The sequence below is a fragment of the Protomyctophum bolini genome (assembly GCF_963924005.1).
Source record: "Protomyctophum bolini genome assembly, chromosome: 10".
In the NCBI taxonomy this organism is placed as follows: domain Eukaryota; kingdom Metazoa; phylum Chordata; class Actinopteri; order Myctophiformes; family Myctophidae; genus Protomyctophum; species Protomyctophum bolini.
This window is the reverse complement of record NC_137871.1, coordinates 13,453,418-13,471,371: the sequence shown is the minus strand read 5'-3', so window position 1 is coordinate 13,471,371 and position 17,954 is coordinate 13,453,418. Positions and strand designations below refer to the sequence as shown.

General features: G+C 39.2%; 2 protein-coding genes across 3 annotated transcripts; both read left to right on the top strand.

Annotated features, from left to right (window-relative positions):
* The first annotated feature begins 131 nt into the window (after window positions 1–131).
* On the top strand, window positions 132–4,331 carry commd5 (COMM domain containing 5). Its single transcript, XM_080773257.1, has 7 exons — window positions 132–358; window positions 1,084–1,244; window positions 1,718–1,746; window positions 1,846–1,896; window positions 2,003–2,098; window positions 2,530–2,605; window positions 3,186–4,331. The coding sequence occupies exons 1-7, from the start codon at window positions 238–240 to the stop codon at window positions 3,285–3,287; spliced, it is 636 nt and encodes a 211-aa protein (XP_080629383.1). The 5' UTR covers window positions 132–237; the 3' UTR covers window positions 3,288–4,331.
* A 1,099-nt stretch (window positions 4,332–5,430) lies between these two features.
* On the top strand, window positions 5,431–15,470 carry LOC308322059 (LON peptidase N-terminal domain and RING finger protein 3-like). 2 transcript variants are annotated; one of them, XR_013964676.1, is made up of 12 exons: window positions 5,431–6,702; window positions 8,747–8,865; window positions 9,017–9,136; window positions 9,531–9,686; window positions 9,801–10,029; window positions 10,250–10,334; window positions 10,589–10,703; window positions 11,130–11,251; window positions 12,305–12,463; window positions 12,825–13,002; window positions 13,150–13,324; window positions 13,483–13,620. XR_013964676.1 is itself a non-coding variant. In XM_080773256.1 (12 exons), the coding sequence occupies exons 1-12, from the start codon at window positions 5,949–5,951 to the stop codon at window positions 13,639–13,641; spliced, it is 2,346 nt and encodes a 781-aa protein (XP_080629382.1). In that variant the 5' UTR covers window positions 5,431–5,948; the 3' UTR covers window positions 13,642–15,470. The 2 variants fall into 2 exon arrangements, 1 of the variants encoding a protein (XP_080629382.1); XM_080773256.1 differs by having other exon boundaries at window positions 13,175–13,324; window positions 13,483–15,470.
* Window positions 15,471–17,954: the final 2,484 nt, after the last annotated feature.

Genomic DNA, 17,954 nt, shown 5'->3' with positions numbered 1-17,954 from the left:
TGAGACGTCTCTTAAAATAAATCTAGGATTTATCTTGAAAGCAAAATCAATCCACTTCCGGGGAAATCGAGTTATTTTTAACTAATTGACACAGCCAGGCTAAAGCAGAAAGCTAGGGTGAAAATAAACATGTGACTTAAGGCGGAAGCTGTCAAAGAAACGGGTAATCAAAACCAAAACAACAGCCTTTGCAACAATTATTATTCCATAAAATTGTGTAGCTTTGCATGTTTTACCATGTCTGCAAGCCACGCAAAAGACACCACTTTTCTTGGAGGCAGGATACCGCAAGAAATCGAAACTATGTCGAAAAACCTCAAAGATGTGGGCCAAGATACGTTCAGAAAAATACTTAAAGGTAACGGTACAGTGCTTTAATTGCTTTCTGTTACAAAAACATTACTCAAATGTAACATAAATGCTTCTAGGTGAGAGTGTTTGTACGTAGCTTAATTAAACACCATTCTGTAAGTCTTTAGTGAGTGAGTGATTGATTGATGAATGTATGTATGTATGATGTATTGAGTTTGTGCTTGAAATGTACTGTAATTCTGCAAACTGTTAATAAAGATTTCAATCAATCAAAAACAGTTTGTAGAATTGGTGCAGTTCAAACGATAGTACAGTTCAATAGCCATAGAATGTCTCTGTACATTCTAGGGCTATACAAAATCTACTACATAAAACCAGAAAAAGTAGACTTGTTTACATCAGGACCCTCCATTTTCAATTCATCAGAACATTAAAGACATACAAATATACACTTCTATGAAAAAAGGAAATCATCACATATATATACAGTTAAGGAAGTAAAAATGAAAAACGTACAGTATGGAACAAAAGTGGATTTTTTTTTATTCACCAACCTTGAAACTGAAGTGTGACTTTCTCCCCCACATTATTGGACCAAGGACTACTACTATATTTAGAAGTAAAAGTAGGCTGAAATTTGTATACGGAAGAAAGTAAAACAAATGCCTCAAAATGTTTAACTGTACTTGAGAACATATACTTACTTAGTTACATTACACGTCTGCCTGTTTAGACATTTTACTGTAGTAAATGCCATGACTCCTTCCCCAGCGGTCGTGAGTGCCCTAGAAGGTAAAGATTGCAGAGACGTGATGAAGTCAATAGCAGAGACCAGTACTGTCACTGAGGAGAGACTCAGTCACATCGTGGCTGGTATGTACAGATTGCTGACCGAGGCCATCCTCATCCCTGTGTCTTCCCTCAAACAGGAGGTAAGCTTGTACTGGACTTATTGTTTAAAAGAGAAAGAACGCAAGTACAGGTTGTGAAAGCATGTAGGACTGACCGGACTGAGCATGTAGTGCCAGAGTCAGTTCCTTGATATAGGTAATAATTCTGGCTGCCTTGAAAGCAGCAAACATGTGTTGATGATGGTAATTGGTAATGCAAGGGAGTAGGTCAGGGGAAATGGTCTGAAAGATTGAGGAGGGGAAGGGGTGTAGTTGTCATTCTGGTGGATGATACCAGTACAAGAGGACCTCATCTTGATTCTGATTCTGAGGAAGACCTCCATCAATGATAGCAAAACAAATAATTATTGTAATGTAGATTTTTGACTGCACAGTATATTGTTGGGGCATTGCTATGTGTTTAAACATGCACATGTTGCATCTGTTCTAAATGGGTGAAAAGGGAAACACTTTACACATGGGAAGTTAACATCTTGCTTATTTTTTCTGCTTAGGCTTTCAAAGACGATCTCAGGGAACTGAGGTAAACTTCAAGTGATGAACAAACAGCTTCGTTGTTTTACATTATGATCACTCATACACAATCAGTATATTGACATTGTTGTTGTTGATGTCTTGTTAGGATACCTGAAGATTTCATCGCAGATTTTGCCAGCGCAGTATTTGGAAATCGGTAGGTTTTTGACTGTGAATGTATTTATTTAATCGTTGACCATTAACTATTCTATTGTATTTCATTAATTATCATTTGTGCTTAATTTCTCTCTTTCCATATCCAGTCGTACTGCACTAGAGGCAGTAGCCTCCAAGCGAGACCCTCATTTACCCTCTATGGAAGACTTTCGATGGAGGGTGGATGTTACCATTTCTACCAGGTAACATACTCAGGGAGAGAGAGGTGTCATGTCGAATGACTGAAATGACATTCTGAATTCACTGAAAACCGACTGGAGAGATAATATAATATTTTGGTGGCTCCTTTATTGATCCTAAGTGAACTTATTTGTCATAGAACGAAAGATTATAATGTACGTCAAGTGGCACTTTGCTATCTCAACAAAGTCATTAACGTAACATTTGGGCTTATTACATTAGGGTTTTTTTGTTACATGTTTTGTATGTTGCCTTAAAATATTGTCCGATTACAGACATTAATTGCATCTGCTGCAGCGGGAGTGTAGCCCTTTCCTATTACATTAAATCATGGGTTGTGTAACTGTTTTAGTACAGTGTAGACTCTGTAGAGGACATTTTATCTGACTCATCCTGCCTAATGAACAATTGTTTTGCTGTCTCTTCTCTCAAGCTCCTTAGCCAGGGCCCTGCAACCATCCATTCTGATGCAGATGAAACTATCTGATGACACCTCTCAGCGCTTTGAGGTACTCTAAATTAATTCTTATCTCATTAACTGCCAGTTCTCTAGAACAGTCTGACCACACCGCATAGTGATTTTTACTAATCTTTGAAGACCCACAGAACATTTCGCTCCATGTCTATGCAAACACCAAACATCCCAAAACAAAGACAAAGGTCTCTACTTATATCACTGTTGCCACTCAGCAGCTTTTAGCAGATGGTATGGTTGTTTTTGATCGTGACGCAAGGTTAGGGATGGCATTGTGAGCACACAGTCTGCAGTTGTGGGCGCATTAGGGAGGTGCTAAGGTTCTAAATAAGTTGAACGAGTACACATACGTGTGCTGCACGTGTGTGAGTGGAGTGCCAGTTCACAGTGCCCCGGATCCACTACATTCCTTGTTATGGCTCTAGACAGAGTCTAGACACATTGTCTACTCTAGAGTAGACTAGAGACATAACCTAATGATTCATTTCTAGTCATTGCTGAATAAAAAGATGATTGTAGGAAGGTTCCATCTATAAACTGTAATAGAAACAATATGGATTGTGCATTGAAAATCTAAAATGTACTGTATGTTCATTGCTGTTTGTCTACCATAGGTGTCTGTATCCAAGTTCCAGGAACTCCGCTACAATGTGGCACTGATCCTCAAAGAAATGAATGACTTGGAGAAGAGGAGCATACTCAAGATCCAGGACTGACAAAAACAGAAACTTATACTTGGCCACAGGACGGTGTTGGTCGCTCAACAAAAACAACACAGTTTTAACTTTTTTTGTGTTGAGTGTAATCTCAAGCACTGTTGGACCAATCGGTGTGAAACACACACTCCTTGGAGGCCAGAGCAGAAGCAGTTGCCCAACCTTTGTCCAAACATCATGCAAATTGGTACACATTATCTCTATTCTATATAGTCATGTGATCAAGATGGATCTGTCAGATTTTACATATTCCATCCTGAGCAGAAGGGGCTCGTTTTGAACAAAATGCCTTAAATCATGAACGCAGCATTTGATTGGCGTGAAACATTCCCACAAAATTGCCCTACATCGTTCAAATTGACCTCATGGTGGTGCTATAGCAGGACAATTCTTGAACCTGCTGTGAAAGTTAGCACGTACACTCCTAATGTAGCCTACTAGCTTGACAAAGAAATGCCACAATACCTTTTTCAAATTAGTCATCATGGCAATATATTATACAGTAACATAGTTTTATTATATTGAATTGCAAAACAAAGGAAAAACTGCGACCCCTTCCCTTTAGTCGATAGTCTGTCGAGAGACTGAATTGTAGCTCATACTATCAAAATCTTATGACTGGAATCCGAACATTGCTGGCCCACAATAATCTACCTGGCCTTTTAAACTGGATTTTGCTAATGTCACTGCACTGCAGTGATATGGAAGGAGAAATAATGCATTTCTGCGCCTGGCAATATGGTATTTTTTATAACACATTGGACTTCACAATTACATGTTTTTTTTTTATGAAACATGAAGTAAGAACTTAAGAAGTCAAGAACCCATAGGACTACTGGTCTGATAAATATGTGATCATCAAGATACACAACTGAATGCTCAGTTGCTCGTCTGTAGACAAAGAATGAGGCTGGAATTTTGCGGATCCACACAAACAACTCTTTCCTTTTGATATTAAATAAAGTTTTCCACTGTAATGCAACCAGTTTATTATTTTAAAGATTTAGCTTACAGTCACTTAATTAAAATGATCTGTTCAGATGAGTCATCCTTTTAAACAAGTTGTGTTAAGTTCTTAAACGAGTGAATGGGGTGCAACTGTGTATGAATATTTTGATGAATCACTATTTGCACACAAATTGATTGAATATAATTTAGTAGCCAGAGATGTAAACAACACAACAGTCAGACATTTAGACTAAAAGGAGAACACAAAAAACTCCTGCAGACTTCCATTGTAATTTTGTAAATGTAGTGTGTCTGATAATTATGTAGTGTGCATTTTCATATCATACATGTATATACTGTTACATTATATCCAACATTTTTTGAGTGGCCTATGCACAGCTTTGTGTGTCTGTATGAGCATGGAATCGATTACTTTGATTGGCTGAGCATGGAATGTGATGTATGGTGATATTAAGAAGAGTGCCGCTATTTTTTATATATTTTTAGGCTTTAGGTCAGGTTTAATGTTTGTTTAGTTCAATGTTTGTTTTGAAAACGCCATTGACAATGAAGGGGAAATTTATGTCATCTTGTCCCTAACAAACTTTTTTTGTTGAGCTTTATCCTCTAATTCATAGGCCTGGATTTCTTTTCTCCAAAAATTCAAAAAACATGGGCTATAACCCATCGTTTTTTATTTTTTTTTATTCTTTTTCAAATCCTCAAAAATGATGTTAAACGGCGCGCTATAGTATGCCGTACGTATCCAAAATGATGAAAAACGAGGATAAATGCTAATGTTTCTCATCCTCCGCAACACTCCGCAATTTGCTAATGTTTGTCATCCTCCGCAACACTCCGCAATTTTCCGAAATGAGGATAACTTTTTATTTCAAAATTTCAAAGAACATGGGCTATCACCCATCGTTTTTTTCATTTTTGTCAAATCATCAAAAATGATGAAAAACGGCGCGCTATAGTATGCCGTACGATATAGGCCATAGCCCATGGTCCAAAATGATGAGAAACGAGGATAACTTTTTTTTCAAAATTTCAAAAAGCCCCACTGTACTTGTATCCCTGAAATGTCATGGCAAATCACCTGAACATGTATTTTCTGTTTACTAAAGAGCTGGCGAAAACTAAAGGAGAGAGAGGCCCATGTGAACTGTTAGTTCAGTTTAAGCCATAAAATCTCACTCAGATTGCAGCAATTTTTATGACTGCGGAAAACATTCAACAAGGGAGACATGGTATGCTACCCTAAAAACGCCTACTGCAACTGCACTACCGCGGCAGTACATCTACTCTGCCGAGTCTGCTCTGAATGCTTAGGCTATGCAACTTACGGTAATCATCAGTATTATAAAGCCATGCAGACAGGCCACCTATCCTCTTTCTTTCCCCCTGCGGTTCAAAGTACACATTAGAGCGTGTAGGCCTGGCCTATACTGGGAGGGGACCGCAGGTCGTAAGTCAGGCTGACCTAGTCGCATTCTTCCTCCCCGCAGCCCCTCTGACTGACTGACCCGACACTGAAACTGTTACATGGACGATTGTTTTGTAACAGTTACGAAACTCGTCCAATGAGAACAGCTGGCCAAAATCACATGACTTTTATATAACGCTTTTTTTCTCCTGCTCTCCACTGTCTTATGCCTTATCCATTGAGAATATTAGCCTATCTGGGCGATAACGCTGCATCACACTATTATGGCTCCCTCCGAAGCAGGCAGAAAAATGAGCTGGCATGATGGGTTTATTGAGCAGTTATACGCCACTTTAGAGGAACAGATTCCGGGCGAGCCATTCGCTATGGGGACAGAGAGTGAGAGCATGCTGCAGCTCGCAGCGGAGGCATTTCGGGCAAAGGACTTCGACCTCGCCGCAGACATCTACGAGTGCCAGCTGGGAGCGCCTGGGAATTCGAGTCGCCGACTGGAGTTGATGGTGAAGCTGGCGGATGCCCTGGCGTTCGGGGGCAAACTCACCGAAGCTCTCGACGTCTACAGACAAGCTTCCGAAATGGAGAGACTGGGACCCGAGCATTTGGAAAAGCTCCTAGAGTACCTGACAGAGAGTGTCCGGAGGAAAGAAGGACGCTGCCGGAGCAGCAGAGGAGCGGAGGCTGACTGCGAGGCTCCTGCTGCGGGACGCCCCGCAGCCGATTTCTCATGCCGGATCTGTCTGAGCTTCTTGTACGAGCCGGTGACTCTGACGTGCGGACACTGCTTCTGCAAGAAGTGCCTGGAGAGGGAGAAGCCCGCCTGCTGCAGGGAGTGCGGCTCCAGCTCCACGCTGACGGACGTGGCCGGTCACAGAGTGAACGTGGTCCTCAGCAACCTGCTCTCCAAGTGGTTCCCCCTCCACTCCCACGCCGTGCGACTCAGACGGGAGGGCAACGGGCTCTATGCCGATGGGAAGATGGAAGCGGCCCTGGAGAAATATAACCAAGCAATATTAATAGGTAGGGTGGCACCGTGGCATGGCCAGTCAGTTATGAATAATGTGTCATTATCATGGGCCAATATTAACTTATTAAGGCTCATTTGCGTCTGGTGCTAATTTCCAAACCATCCAAAAGTGTCTGGTCTATACAGTCCAAAGATAAGAATATTATGTAATGCCTACGAGTCCTACACGTCTGATGGTCATACACTAGGCTATATATTTTTTTTCCATTGCTGGGATTGTAATCATGGTATTTATAGTTTTATTTGTACATCATTTCTTGTTTTCTGTGCAATGTGGACATTTTCGGCGAAATTGCGCTTGCGTAACATCTGGATAGGGGCTTGAGTATATGGCAGTGCCATATTATTTTGGCAGTGCCATTTCTTGTTTTTTCGCTCCCCTCTTTTATAAATTAGACTGTCTGGGGGGGCCAGTTCTAAATGGACTGGGCTGGGCCACGGCCCGAATGGCCCGCCCAATGAATGAACCCTACGCCTGTGATGACATAACTAAGGTTATGTGACTATAGTGACTGTCACATAATTCACATTGATTGTGGAATACTGGAATTTATGAGTGACTAAGTTAAAGTAAGTTCTAAATTCCATAAGCATGTCAGCCCGGCCCATGTTCGATAGGGGCCATGTCGGCTGAGCGTTACCAAACATTGCGTAAGAGTCTCCCACGTTGTATAACATACCGTAAGCACTAAGCAATGTGAATGTAGGTCAAGCCAAGGGTGTTACTGTGGGTCAGCACTCAGCAGCATCACACACACACTAGTTGGACCAGCCGGGAAGGCGTGTTTGGAACCCATACCACGAGATATGGTTATGGCTTAGTTTAGACAGTTATCCAATCATGCAAACAGATGCATTTCATGGGATGAGTTATGGTTTGACTTTAGTCTTAGTTTGAAGGCTATGTAACTTGTGTTTGACTATGCTAATCAATAAGACAGTTGGAAAAACGGTCACTAGTCTGGTATTGAGTGTATAGGCTATTCGGTTAATAGATTATATCAGTAGAATACATTATTGACCTTTTACATATGCCCAACCCAATTAACATTCAAACTGCTAACAAGTAAAGTTACTTGCTGTTTAGTGAGCTTTACGCAAAGGCATAGAAGGTTTTGAGCAATGGATTAAGAGTGCACATGTTCAGAAAAACGTCCTTGGATGAATAGATATTTAAAGAAGGATGAATATACATTTTGATTGCTATACACCATTGGCCTTGGTGCTGAAAGTACAAAGAGAAACTTTAAATTAGTGCCACATCTATGATTATTCTCTTAGCGATTATTTTATCGATTACTTTATCACATTTATTTTTTATAATTGACTAAATCGATTAGTCATCATTTAAAGTATTTACATACAGTATGGTATATTTCAATGTTTGTGTATAGACTGTGTATTGTGTATATACATGTATAGTCAACTCGACATTATCTGTAATTAGCAAATAATGAAGGTTCATCATAACTTTTACATAGGTTCAGATATACTGTAGGTTTAACAAAAATAATTTCAACAAACTCATAATCGGAAAACGCAATTATCAAGGTCACTCACATTCCAGGTTTCATAACAATGAAAACTTGTCTCCTTCTTCCTATATACTACCCTTGACATTTGCATAAGTTTTCATTGTTATGAAACCTGGAATGTGAGTGACCTTGATAATTCTGCATCGTTTTATAAGGCTGCAATGCATAATTTGACCTATTATGTTGTACACACACACACACACACACACACACACACACACACACACACACACACACACACACACACACACACGTAAATTACAACACATATGATATAACAAGACGCTAAAGTGATGTAATAAAACCAGTTACATTTTTCTGTGTGAAGAAAATCATGTGATATATTCAGATGGTTTATCGCTCCTGGTGTGTAAGGAAGGACCTAAAGAAACTAGCACAATTATTATAATAATTATTCCATTATGACTTTGCCAGGTCTGTTGTCAACAGTAACAGTCAGTATCCCGCCATCTCTCATTATAGTTTTTACTGTGCTCCCCAGCTCCTAGAGACCACATCCTGTTCAGTAACCGTTCTCAGATCCACTCCAGTCTAAGGCACTATGATCAGGCTCTCCGAGATGCAGAAACAACCTGCACACTCATGCCTCAGTGGTCCAAGGTATGAATTTCTTATGCTTTCCTTGCATGTCTTTCACCTGGTAATGATGTTTATGTTTTGCTCTACAAATAATATGGTAGTTATGTTAAGTTAAGATTTCAGTAAACATCACGAATAAATAAAATGCATATTTGTCACCGTTATTCTGCAGGGTCATGTCCGTAAGGCTCAGGCACTGGTGTCTTTGGGGAGATCAGAGGAAGCTCTGAGAGAATACCTAATCTCTCTCTCCATAGAGCCCAGTAGATTGGCCAGGAGTGAGGCTTACAAGGTAAACATTGATAATAATAATGCATTTTTAAAAAATCCATTAAGATTCAACAACAAGAACGTGAAATTCAGATATGGTTAAAAACACTATAGCCGTCCAGCCATCACTGGGTTACCATCACATAATCAATTGGTAATTTGCAAATTACAATACAAGTCAAGATTTAATATAGTCAAATGATAGCCAGTGGTGCCACATTGGGTAGGATACATGCAGTGTCATGAGAATATACAAAATAATCACCTCACATTGTGTCTGACCTCCATGTATCCTCTCAACTCTTCCTGTCAACTCATTCATTCCTTTCTCTCCTGTCCTCATCGGTCATTATTTCCTCCTCTCTCATCTGCTTTTCCTTCCTCTGTTCTTATATAATTTCCTTACTTTTTTTCAGCTCCTAAGTGACCTCCTGGCTCCTCTGACAGACCATGTTCCAGAGCGAGTTTTAGACTATTCCAGCTTGCTGTCTTCCAGAATGCACTTCAAAAACAACATGGCAGCACATACAGCTTCCTCCCTCTACACTACGGCATCTCTTAAGTCTTCACAGGTGAGAAACTCCTGCTCATCTTCTTGCAGTTAAAATGTCTTGTATCTTGACATGAGAGAAGATGCTCATACTCATCCTCTACAATTCCTCCATGTTCTCCGCTTCTTCCTGTAGTCCCTCAGTACAAGCAAATCATCATCCGAGTCCAACCTCCTTGCCTCCCCTCCTGTGCTCAAGCACCCACAATTCCCCTGTGAGAGGTCAGTGGGAGAAGAGGTGAGAGATCAGGGCGAGGCACATGCCGGTTGGCTAGAACGAGGTTTCCTCCACAAACGGAAAAGAAAGAGCGGAGAGGAAGAAGATGGAGGAGAGAAGCGTGACGGCTGTAAGAGATCCAAGCTTGGTGAGCTGTCGGAACACGCTGCATGTACAGTTAGACATGTCTTCAAATAGCTGAGCAGCCATACAGACAGACATACAGTGTTAGAGACACAGTCAGATAAACACAAAAAAATTACTCAATTAAAAAACAAAACAAAAAAGTATAACCTATTCATAACTGTTGAGATTTAAAACAAATTGCGTCATGTGTTCATATTTTCAAATTTTCAATTTCTCTACAGAGTCAGCAGAGGTGTGTGGTTCACTGAGCTCTGTGGCGGCAGACCTAATTGACCCTACAGATCTGGAATGTTCTCTCTGTATGAGGTAAGTGGTAATTAAATTCAAATGAGCTAAATCCAATTTTGGTCCTTGTTGGGTTGCTGTCTAATCCCACATTATAAAGCCAAGGTGGGACAGATTACACAACGTTATTGGTATAGCTGTAGTGGACTTCTTTGTGTGTATGGATGTGAATCATTTATAGGTGTGCTGCATTCACATATAATATTGTTACATGTTTTGGCCAATATTGTTTGTCATGTTTGTCATGTTAATACGTTTATCCCTGCCCTGCACAGGCTTTTCTATGAGCCAGTTACGACTCCGTGTGGTCACACCTTCTGTCTTCAGTGTCTAGAGAGATGTCTGGACCACAACCCAAAATGCCCTCTCTGTAAACAAGAACTCTCTAAGGTAGCAACATTACATTATTTTAATGGTTTATTTATTGCTCCAGTCATGTGACACACACACACACTCACACACACACACACACACACACACACACACACACACACACACACACACACACACACACACACACACACACACACACACACACACACACACACACACACACACACACACACACACACACACACACACACACACACACACACACACACACACACACACACAGTATTAATAGTATTATCCTTTTCCATCCATAATAATAATAATGTGGAATTTATATTATAGTGCTTTTCTAAGTACTCAAAAATGGAGAGATGCTTTACATGTGTATGGGGTGGGGGCCAGAACAAAGAGAAAAAGAAAACAACATTATTACTACCTCATATTTATAGTTTAACTTCCTTTTCACCCTCTCTATCTTTTCAGTATCTGGCACAGAGGCAATACCATAAGACAGTATTGATGGAGAACCTGATCGCTAAATATGTCCCCTCAGAAATGATGGACAGACAGAAAGTGAACCTGGAAGAACTGGCTGAACTCTCAAAGTGAGGATATTTCTTTTTGTTTCTTTTCTTTTGCTGCACGCATGCACACATCAAACTCCGTCATGTTATTAGGGTGTGTCTCCCCTGTGCATCTTTTTGGCCTACTGACCTAGTCCTGATCGTGTGTTTGTCCTACTGACCCACTGACCTCAGGTTATGCAACAGTTTATGTAACATTACATCACGTAACTGCAAGAGGTAGCTGTTTTGGTTAAACTAAATCTGTGGAAGACTTTCCTATGATGATGTCTACAGTATGTCATTTTAATATTTCATGGAAAAATAAATTACTACATGTCAAGGAACTGGAAACGGAGAGGGATTATCAATGGTCACTAGGATTAGGCTGACACATTGGTGTGGCAACAAGAGGGGAGAATAGATAGGGACATTTATCTCTGTCATACAGTATGTCGTCCATCATCCAAAACTTTGACTTTTTAAGATTCAAATTCAAAAATAGAGATCTAGATCAGATCTAGAAGCTTAAAACACATTGCTTCGAACCACGTTTCGAGATTGTAGATGTGCTACTTCTGATATTTTTGTGTGACGCTGTAGTATGCTCAAGTAGGGCATTCATTTCTGAGTTTACACAAAAAACTAAAAGTTGGACTACTATGGAGTTTCTGCCTGCCAGAGACCACACACACACACACACAACTATATTGCTATAAAATGTATAATATAAAGATTTGTGTAAATGGTAAATTTACACATTTATATAGCACTTTTATCCAAAGCGCTTTACATAGATTGTGCATTACATTCACCAATTCACACACACACACACACACACACACACACACACACACACACACACACACACACACACACACACACACACACACACACACACACACACACACACACACACACACACACACACACACACACACACACTCATACACCAATGGCAGAGGAAACCATGCACCAACCTGCACATCGCGAGCAATTAGGGGTTCAGTGTCAAATTTACACTTTGACACCTGGTTTTGCATAGTGTTTCGATACATTAAGTACAATAACTACATTCCATTTTGTTCTTCCCAGTCTAAACAAGAATGTGCCTATCTTCGTGTGCACCATGGCCTTCCCCACCGTGCCCTGTCCCCTGCATATCTTTGAGCCGTGCTACAGACTGATGATAAGGCGATGCATGGAGACAGGAACCAAGTGCTTTGGCATGTGTCTGGGAGATGACCTCAAAGGGTAAGGATCAAGGAAATCATGGGTGTGTGTGTGTGTGTGTGGGGGTGCTAGGGCTGCCACCATTACAAATAACTTAAATATACAACAAAATGACTGACATAATGTTATACTTGAAGTGACGAGTTGTAAGCTTGTTGATCTGCTATTTCTGCTATTTTTCTAAAATGTTTTAAAATGTATGGACATTGTATGACATGGAAATGACAATTATGATAAATCATGACAATTATGACAATTAATGGTGATTATCTCAAATAATTGCGATTAGGTGATTATGTAATAATTGTGACAGGCTTAGGTCACATAAGTGTATGGTTTTATGAATCAAGTATTCTCACCACACTGTACCTGTCTCAAACAGAAAAATTAGCCCCAGGTTTGCAAGCTACGGGTGCCTTCTGGAGATCCGGGACGTGGAGTTTTTTTCTGATGGTCGCTCGGTGGTGGACACTATTGGCAGACGGAGGTTCAAGGTCATTCAACACCACCAGAGAGATGGATACAACACTGCAGACATAGAATACCTGGAAGACATTAAGGTACCTTATGAATGGATGGAAGATAGATGGATATAACAGAAGAGAGGGAAAGACAAATACAACAGATAATGCAGAATACGATGCAACAGATGATGCAGATATATAATGTAACATTTTATGCAGGGTGTGAACCCCAAATGACTGAAGTGTCGGCAATGTTTGTTGTGTTTAGGTGGAGGGTGTAGCAGAGAAGGAGCTGCAGTCTCTTCATGATGCAGTGTACGATCAGGCATTGATTTGGGTCAACTCTCTCAAGAAAGAGCAAAAAGAACGCATCGTAGGACACTTTGGGCCCATGCCGGAGAAAGACTCAGAACCACAGGTACAAAGTTAATCTCTTCTCTCCCCAGTTTGATCAGAGCCCTATCTCTTCTGTGGTGTCAGTAGCATTTGGGGTCTCTTGCCGTCTGCTTATTTGACAGATCAATATATTTGAGAAATCTGCAATCCTTCATTGTCGTTTCTTCTCTCCCTCTCTAGGCGAATCCTAACGGTCCGTCATGGTGCTGGTGGTTACTAGCCGTCCTTCCGTTGGAGGGTCGAGCCCAGCTTCCGTTCCTGGCCATCACCTCCCTAAAGGAGCGTCTCCGCGGGATCCGTAGGGTGCTGCTCTTCATGGCTTGCAGTAAACACCGGTGACATGCATTCAACACACGTGTATGCCTGCCCACCACCTCCGCCAACTAGCAAGCGCAGTAACCTTCCTAACACACATCCAAAACCCTTCATTGCCCTTTCTTTTGGGGCACTTTGATATGCATTTAGCAGTATTTGAAAGGTATTCAACTCCCACTAGGGAAATGCAGTAGCCTACCTAACTTCCAATACTTCCTAACTGACCAGACTGTCAGCACTTTTGAGCACCCCCCATATACCAAATAATGCTGCGATGCAGTTAACTTAACTTCACAGCATAACAAAGTAGCTGAGGCTGCTGGCTTGAGGAAGCAACTTACTCCATAAGATCAACTTGTTTCTAAACCTCCTCTCCAGTCAATTATTATCTTTGTGCCTAATATTTTTCCCTTGACGTAGAATGGTTCTTTCAGATGGTATGGCATGCCACTTTGGCAACCAGGCAGACTCTGTAGATTCTCACAAAGGTGATACACAGACATGTCTCATCCACCATCACCATATAAAATGAAATAAAATCCAAAAGGGCAGTCTAGATTTAACAACAAACTAGCCAGGCATCCACTGTACAACCGTCATATATCATTTCCATCAGCCAAATACTGTTTTAAGTGGATCTTAAAATAGTGAGATTTGCACTCAAAATGCACTTATTGGAATCAATCTACATGTTGGCCTTGAAAAACATTGTAACAGTTGAAAAACAACAAATTTACTGGAGGGGGACTTTAAAGCAAAGATGAAGCACTATGTCCCAGATCAGCCTGTTATTATGGATGTACTGTACATTCTGTGATAGACCAAAGGATCGGCCTCAGTGTGAAAATGACGGCCCGTTTCTGTCAATGTAAATAATGAGGATATGTCTGTCTGACATTATGTCAGACAGACATGTGAGGTTACTGTAAATTGAAGAAGGTATTATTAATTTATAATACATAATACCGTCTTCAATTTACAGTAAACTCTGATCATTATCAATGCTGAAAAATGTTCCGTCTTCCTTCCTTACTTCCCTTAATTTTGTGCAAAAACAATTGCACTGAATTGTTATGAGTGTGCTTTAACACTCTTTACATTTCCTTCATTGTTTTATGTGTTTGTACTGTATGTGTGTGTGTGTGCACGCGGTTCATTCTTGTTATTTTGAACTGTGCGTGAATGCAGCAATCTTGTTTACATTTCACAAAGAGAGAAAAGAATATTTTTTATTTTGGTTATAGTACTAGGCCCCATTGAGTCACATATGGAGCCATCATTATAAGGACACTGTCCAGAGCTGTGCTACTGGCAGAATGAATAGAAACATGCATGTTCTGTAACCAGAACGTCCCACATTTGATTCCCTCCTACTAGCATGTATGCATCAACAGTAAACATGTTGAATATCAAAGTCAATTTAACAAAATGTACACAATTTGAATTTGAGGAAATAATTAAAAACATTTTTGAGGGTAATAGCTGGCATATTAAACAATGAACTTATTTTGAATGATGTTATAACATTGTAAAACTATTAAGGCCTGCTATGTGATGGTTCTTTGATCTGATGGCTCTACATTGTACTTTTTTTCTTTTCTATGTTTTGAGTGTTACATATTTATATGTCCATCAGGTTCTGTTTTTTATAATTTCAATTTAATATTTTTATTCTATTTATGGTCACAGTGATCTCCTTATTTTATATGGAACATATGAGTTAAGGGGAATATTTTTGTTGTACATTAAATGCATACAAACGTTATTTTGTACTAAAATGGCCAAAGCCATATGATCCATCCTTTAAATCAAGGGTGGAGAAACAGATATAATAAATATGACAATACACTGTAGTGATACTTTCCCTATGTCAATATGTTGTTGACATTGTCCCATTGAATAATTTAATTATTTGAACGACAGGAAAATAAAAATAGTATGAACTGCAATATATCACAGAAGCAAATTACAATAAATACTACCATATACTACACATTTAGAATCACTTTAAGAATTGTACAATAATTGTGTCACCATGAAATTAAGTTGGGTATGGAACTAAAATACCCTGAATGTTTATCAGTTTAATATTTTCCCCAATAATGGTATTATATATTAGACTTTACGACAGGGATGTCAGTCCCAACTCAGTACTAAATCTCCAAAAACAGAAATATTCAATACTTATTGGAGAACTTAAGATTGTGTTTGATTTGTCTTTGCATTCCACACAAAATATGCTAATTGATCTGCACTTTTACATGCAAACTAAATTTGGTATGCCGTTTTTCTGAATCACAATTCAGAGGTATGCTAATCTTAAAGGGATAAGATAGAAAAGTGGATTTAAACAGATTCCAAAACAATAACTGTAAATAGTTATTATAGACAGTAAAATATATACATACAATTAAAATAGAATAATTATTTTTAACAGGAAATTCACACCAATTGTTTTTTAAAAGGGAAAATACATTTACCACTGCTAAAGCTTAATTGTGTCTGCAACATCAAGATACTATATATAGGGTAGTATACCCTATTACAGAATCAGAGCCAGTAGAGTTCAAGAGAAAATTCATATCAACAAAAATGTTTTCCCTTGATCTATGAAGTAATTTGAAGAAAAACCATAGGTAAAGAACATCTGTCCTCTCGCTAGTACCAGCTTTGGGAGACAAATACTGAAATCAGTAACGGCTTTTAAAATAGATGATCTTATTATTTGTAAGTGATATTTTTTCCTTATCATGATTCATGTGTGACAAAACTAGTGCCTTAAGTTGAATTTTCTTCCTACGTCCATCCTTACGTTGAAAGAGTGTTATAGAAGATATCTTGGACTTCTCCAACTATCATCTTATTTCTATGGTCATAATACATTCTATTGATTTCATATGAATTGTAGAGCTGTTGCAAAACATGAATAGTTGAAAGTCTTCCTAGAGCCAGATGAGATTTTATTTATGATCCCGAGGGTCATTGTTTTGGTCTCAGCTCATTAACATACACCACATTTACATTCACCAGAATTATGTAGGCCTGTAAATAAGTGACCTTAGATGCTACGATGCTAATTGGAAAAATGCAACCCAGGTGCTAAGCTATGATACAACTGGCCTGCATTTATCTGCAACAGAGATTTGTCTCATGGCCAAGAGTTGGATCGTAAAAAGGTCAAGACGAGTCTAAGTTGTTTTACACACAGTATAATGAACAGATGATATTATTTGTGGGTTTACCAATTCTCCACTTTTGCCATATTTGGGCTTTGGGTACATTGGGTGCAAACCATTTTCTATACCATATTCCATTCACGTGGCATAAAAACACAATGTGAATGTAGTGAGTTATTGCAGTTGACCTCTTCTTGACTTTCTAAAAATCAACATTTGATCTTGTGAGCTACACAAGTACATCTACCTCGAACATCCACCTAGGCCTCTTCCACAAAAACAGTGAAAAAGATTTGATGTTTTGTCTTTGTCTTTTTTATTTAAATTGTTTTGTTGCTGTTGTTTCTGTAAGACGCCCAAGTCTTACAGAAGTTTGTTTGGTGGTTGTACAACACTAGCCTCTAACACAGTCTGTTTGCATTTACACAACATCAATGAATGTACTATGTCTCACTCAATATCTGTCTGATTCTCTGTAAATGTATGTTCATGACAGTCAATTTATAGTATGCTCAAATGTACATTTCAAAGATCAACAACTATGTGAATAAAACACGGTTTCTGTTCTTTATCCTGCACATGTTTGAGTTTATTTTATATACCTTCTTGGTCAACATTGGCAAGGTTGTGTATCTAGCAGTTACAAATTAGCTTGCAGCGTTGATGTTGACCATTTTCAGTCTGGGCTGGAACCTACAGTTGGTTTCCCAAGGAGTCAATGGGTTTTAACTTTTTTAATGGACATTCAATTCTGTCCATTATCTGCTGTAGCTACTGTATGGTCTCAACTAAGTAGAGGTGAGATTGATCTAACAGAGGAGAGCAAGATTATGCAGACACTAGACTAACCAGCCACAATGATTATTGTGCATATTGTAGGGCAAATAAGCTGTCAGCTGGGAAAAGGAAACAATATCCCCCAAAACAATATCCAACACAGCACGAAACCTCTTTTGCAAAAAAAATTATAATAATTAAACAGACAAATAGGCTATTGGTCTAATTAAATTGGGTGGCCAATTTATGTGCTTTTGGAAAAAGTATGAGTTATATGATATGTTATTCCCTTAAAAAAAGGACGTTCAACTCCAATAGTTGTTTTATCAGACTCATTGTTTAAAACTACTTATATTTTTATACCAAACTCCATTTCACATCACT

Bases quoted from the DNA above. Each gene is read 5' to 3' on its own strand.
- commd5 (XM_080773257.1), top strand. From the start codon at position 238: ATGTCTGCAAGCCACGCAAAAGACACCACTTTTCTTGGAGGCAGGATA. The intron at 1,897-2,002 runs GTAGGTTTTTGA...TTCCATATCCAG, and splicing joins AGCGCAGTATTTGGAAATCG to TCGTACTGCACTAGAGGCAG. The intron at 2,606-3,185 runs GTACTCTAAATT...TGTCTACCATAG, and splicing joins ACACCTCTCAGCGCTTTGAG to GTGTCTGTATCCAAGTTCCA.
- LOC308322059 (XM_080773256.1), top strand. From the start codon at position 5,949: ATGGCTCCCTCCGAAGCAGGCAGAAAAATGAGCTGGCATGATGGGTTT. The intron at 9,687-9,800 runs GTGAGAAACTCC...TTCTTCCTGTAG, and splicing joins CATCTCTTAAGTCTTCACAG to TCCCTCAGTACAAGCAAATC. The intron at 13,003-13,174 runs GTACCTTATGAA...TGTTGTGTTTAG, and splicing joins AATACCTGGAAGACATTAAG to GTGGAGGGTGTAGCAGAGAA.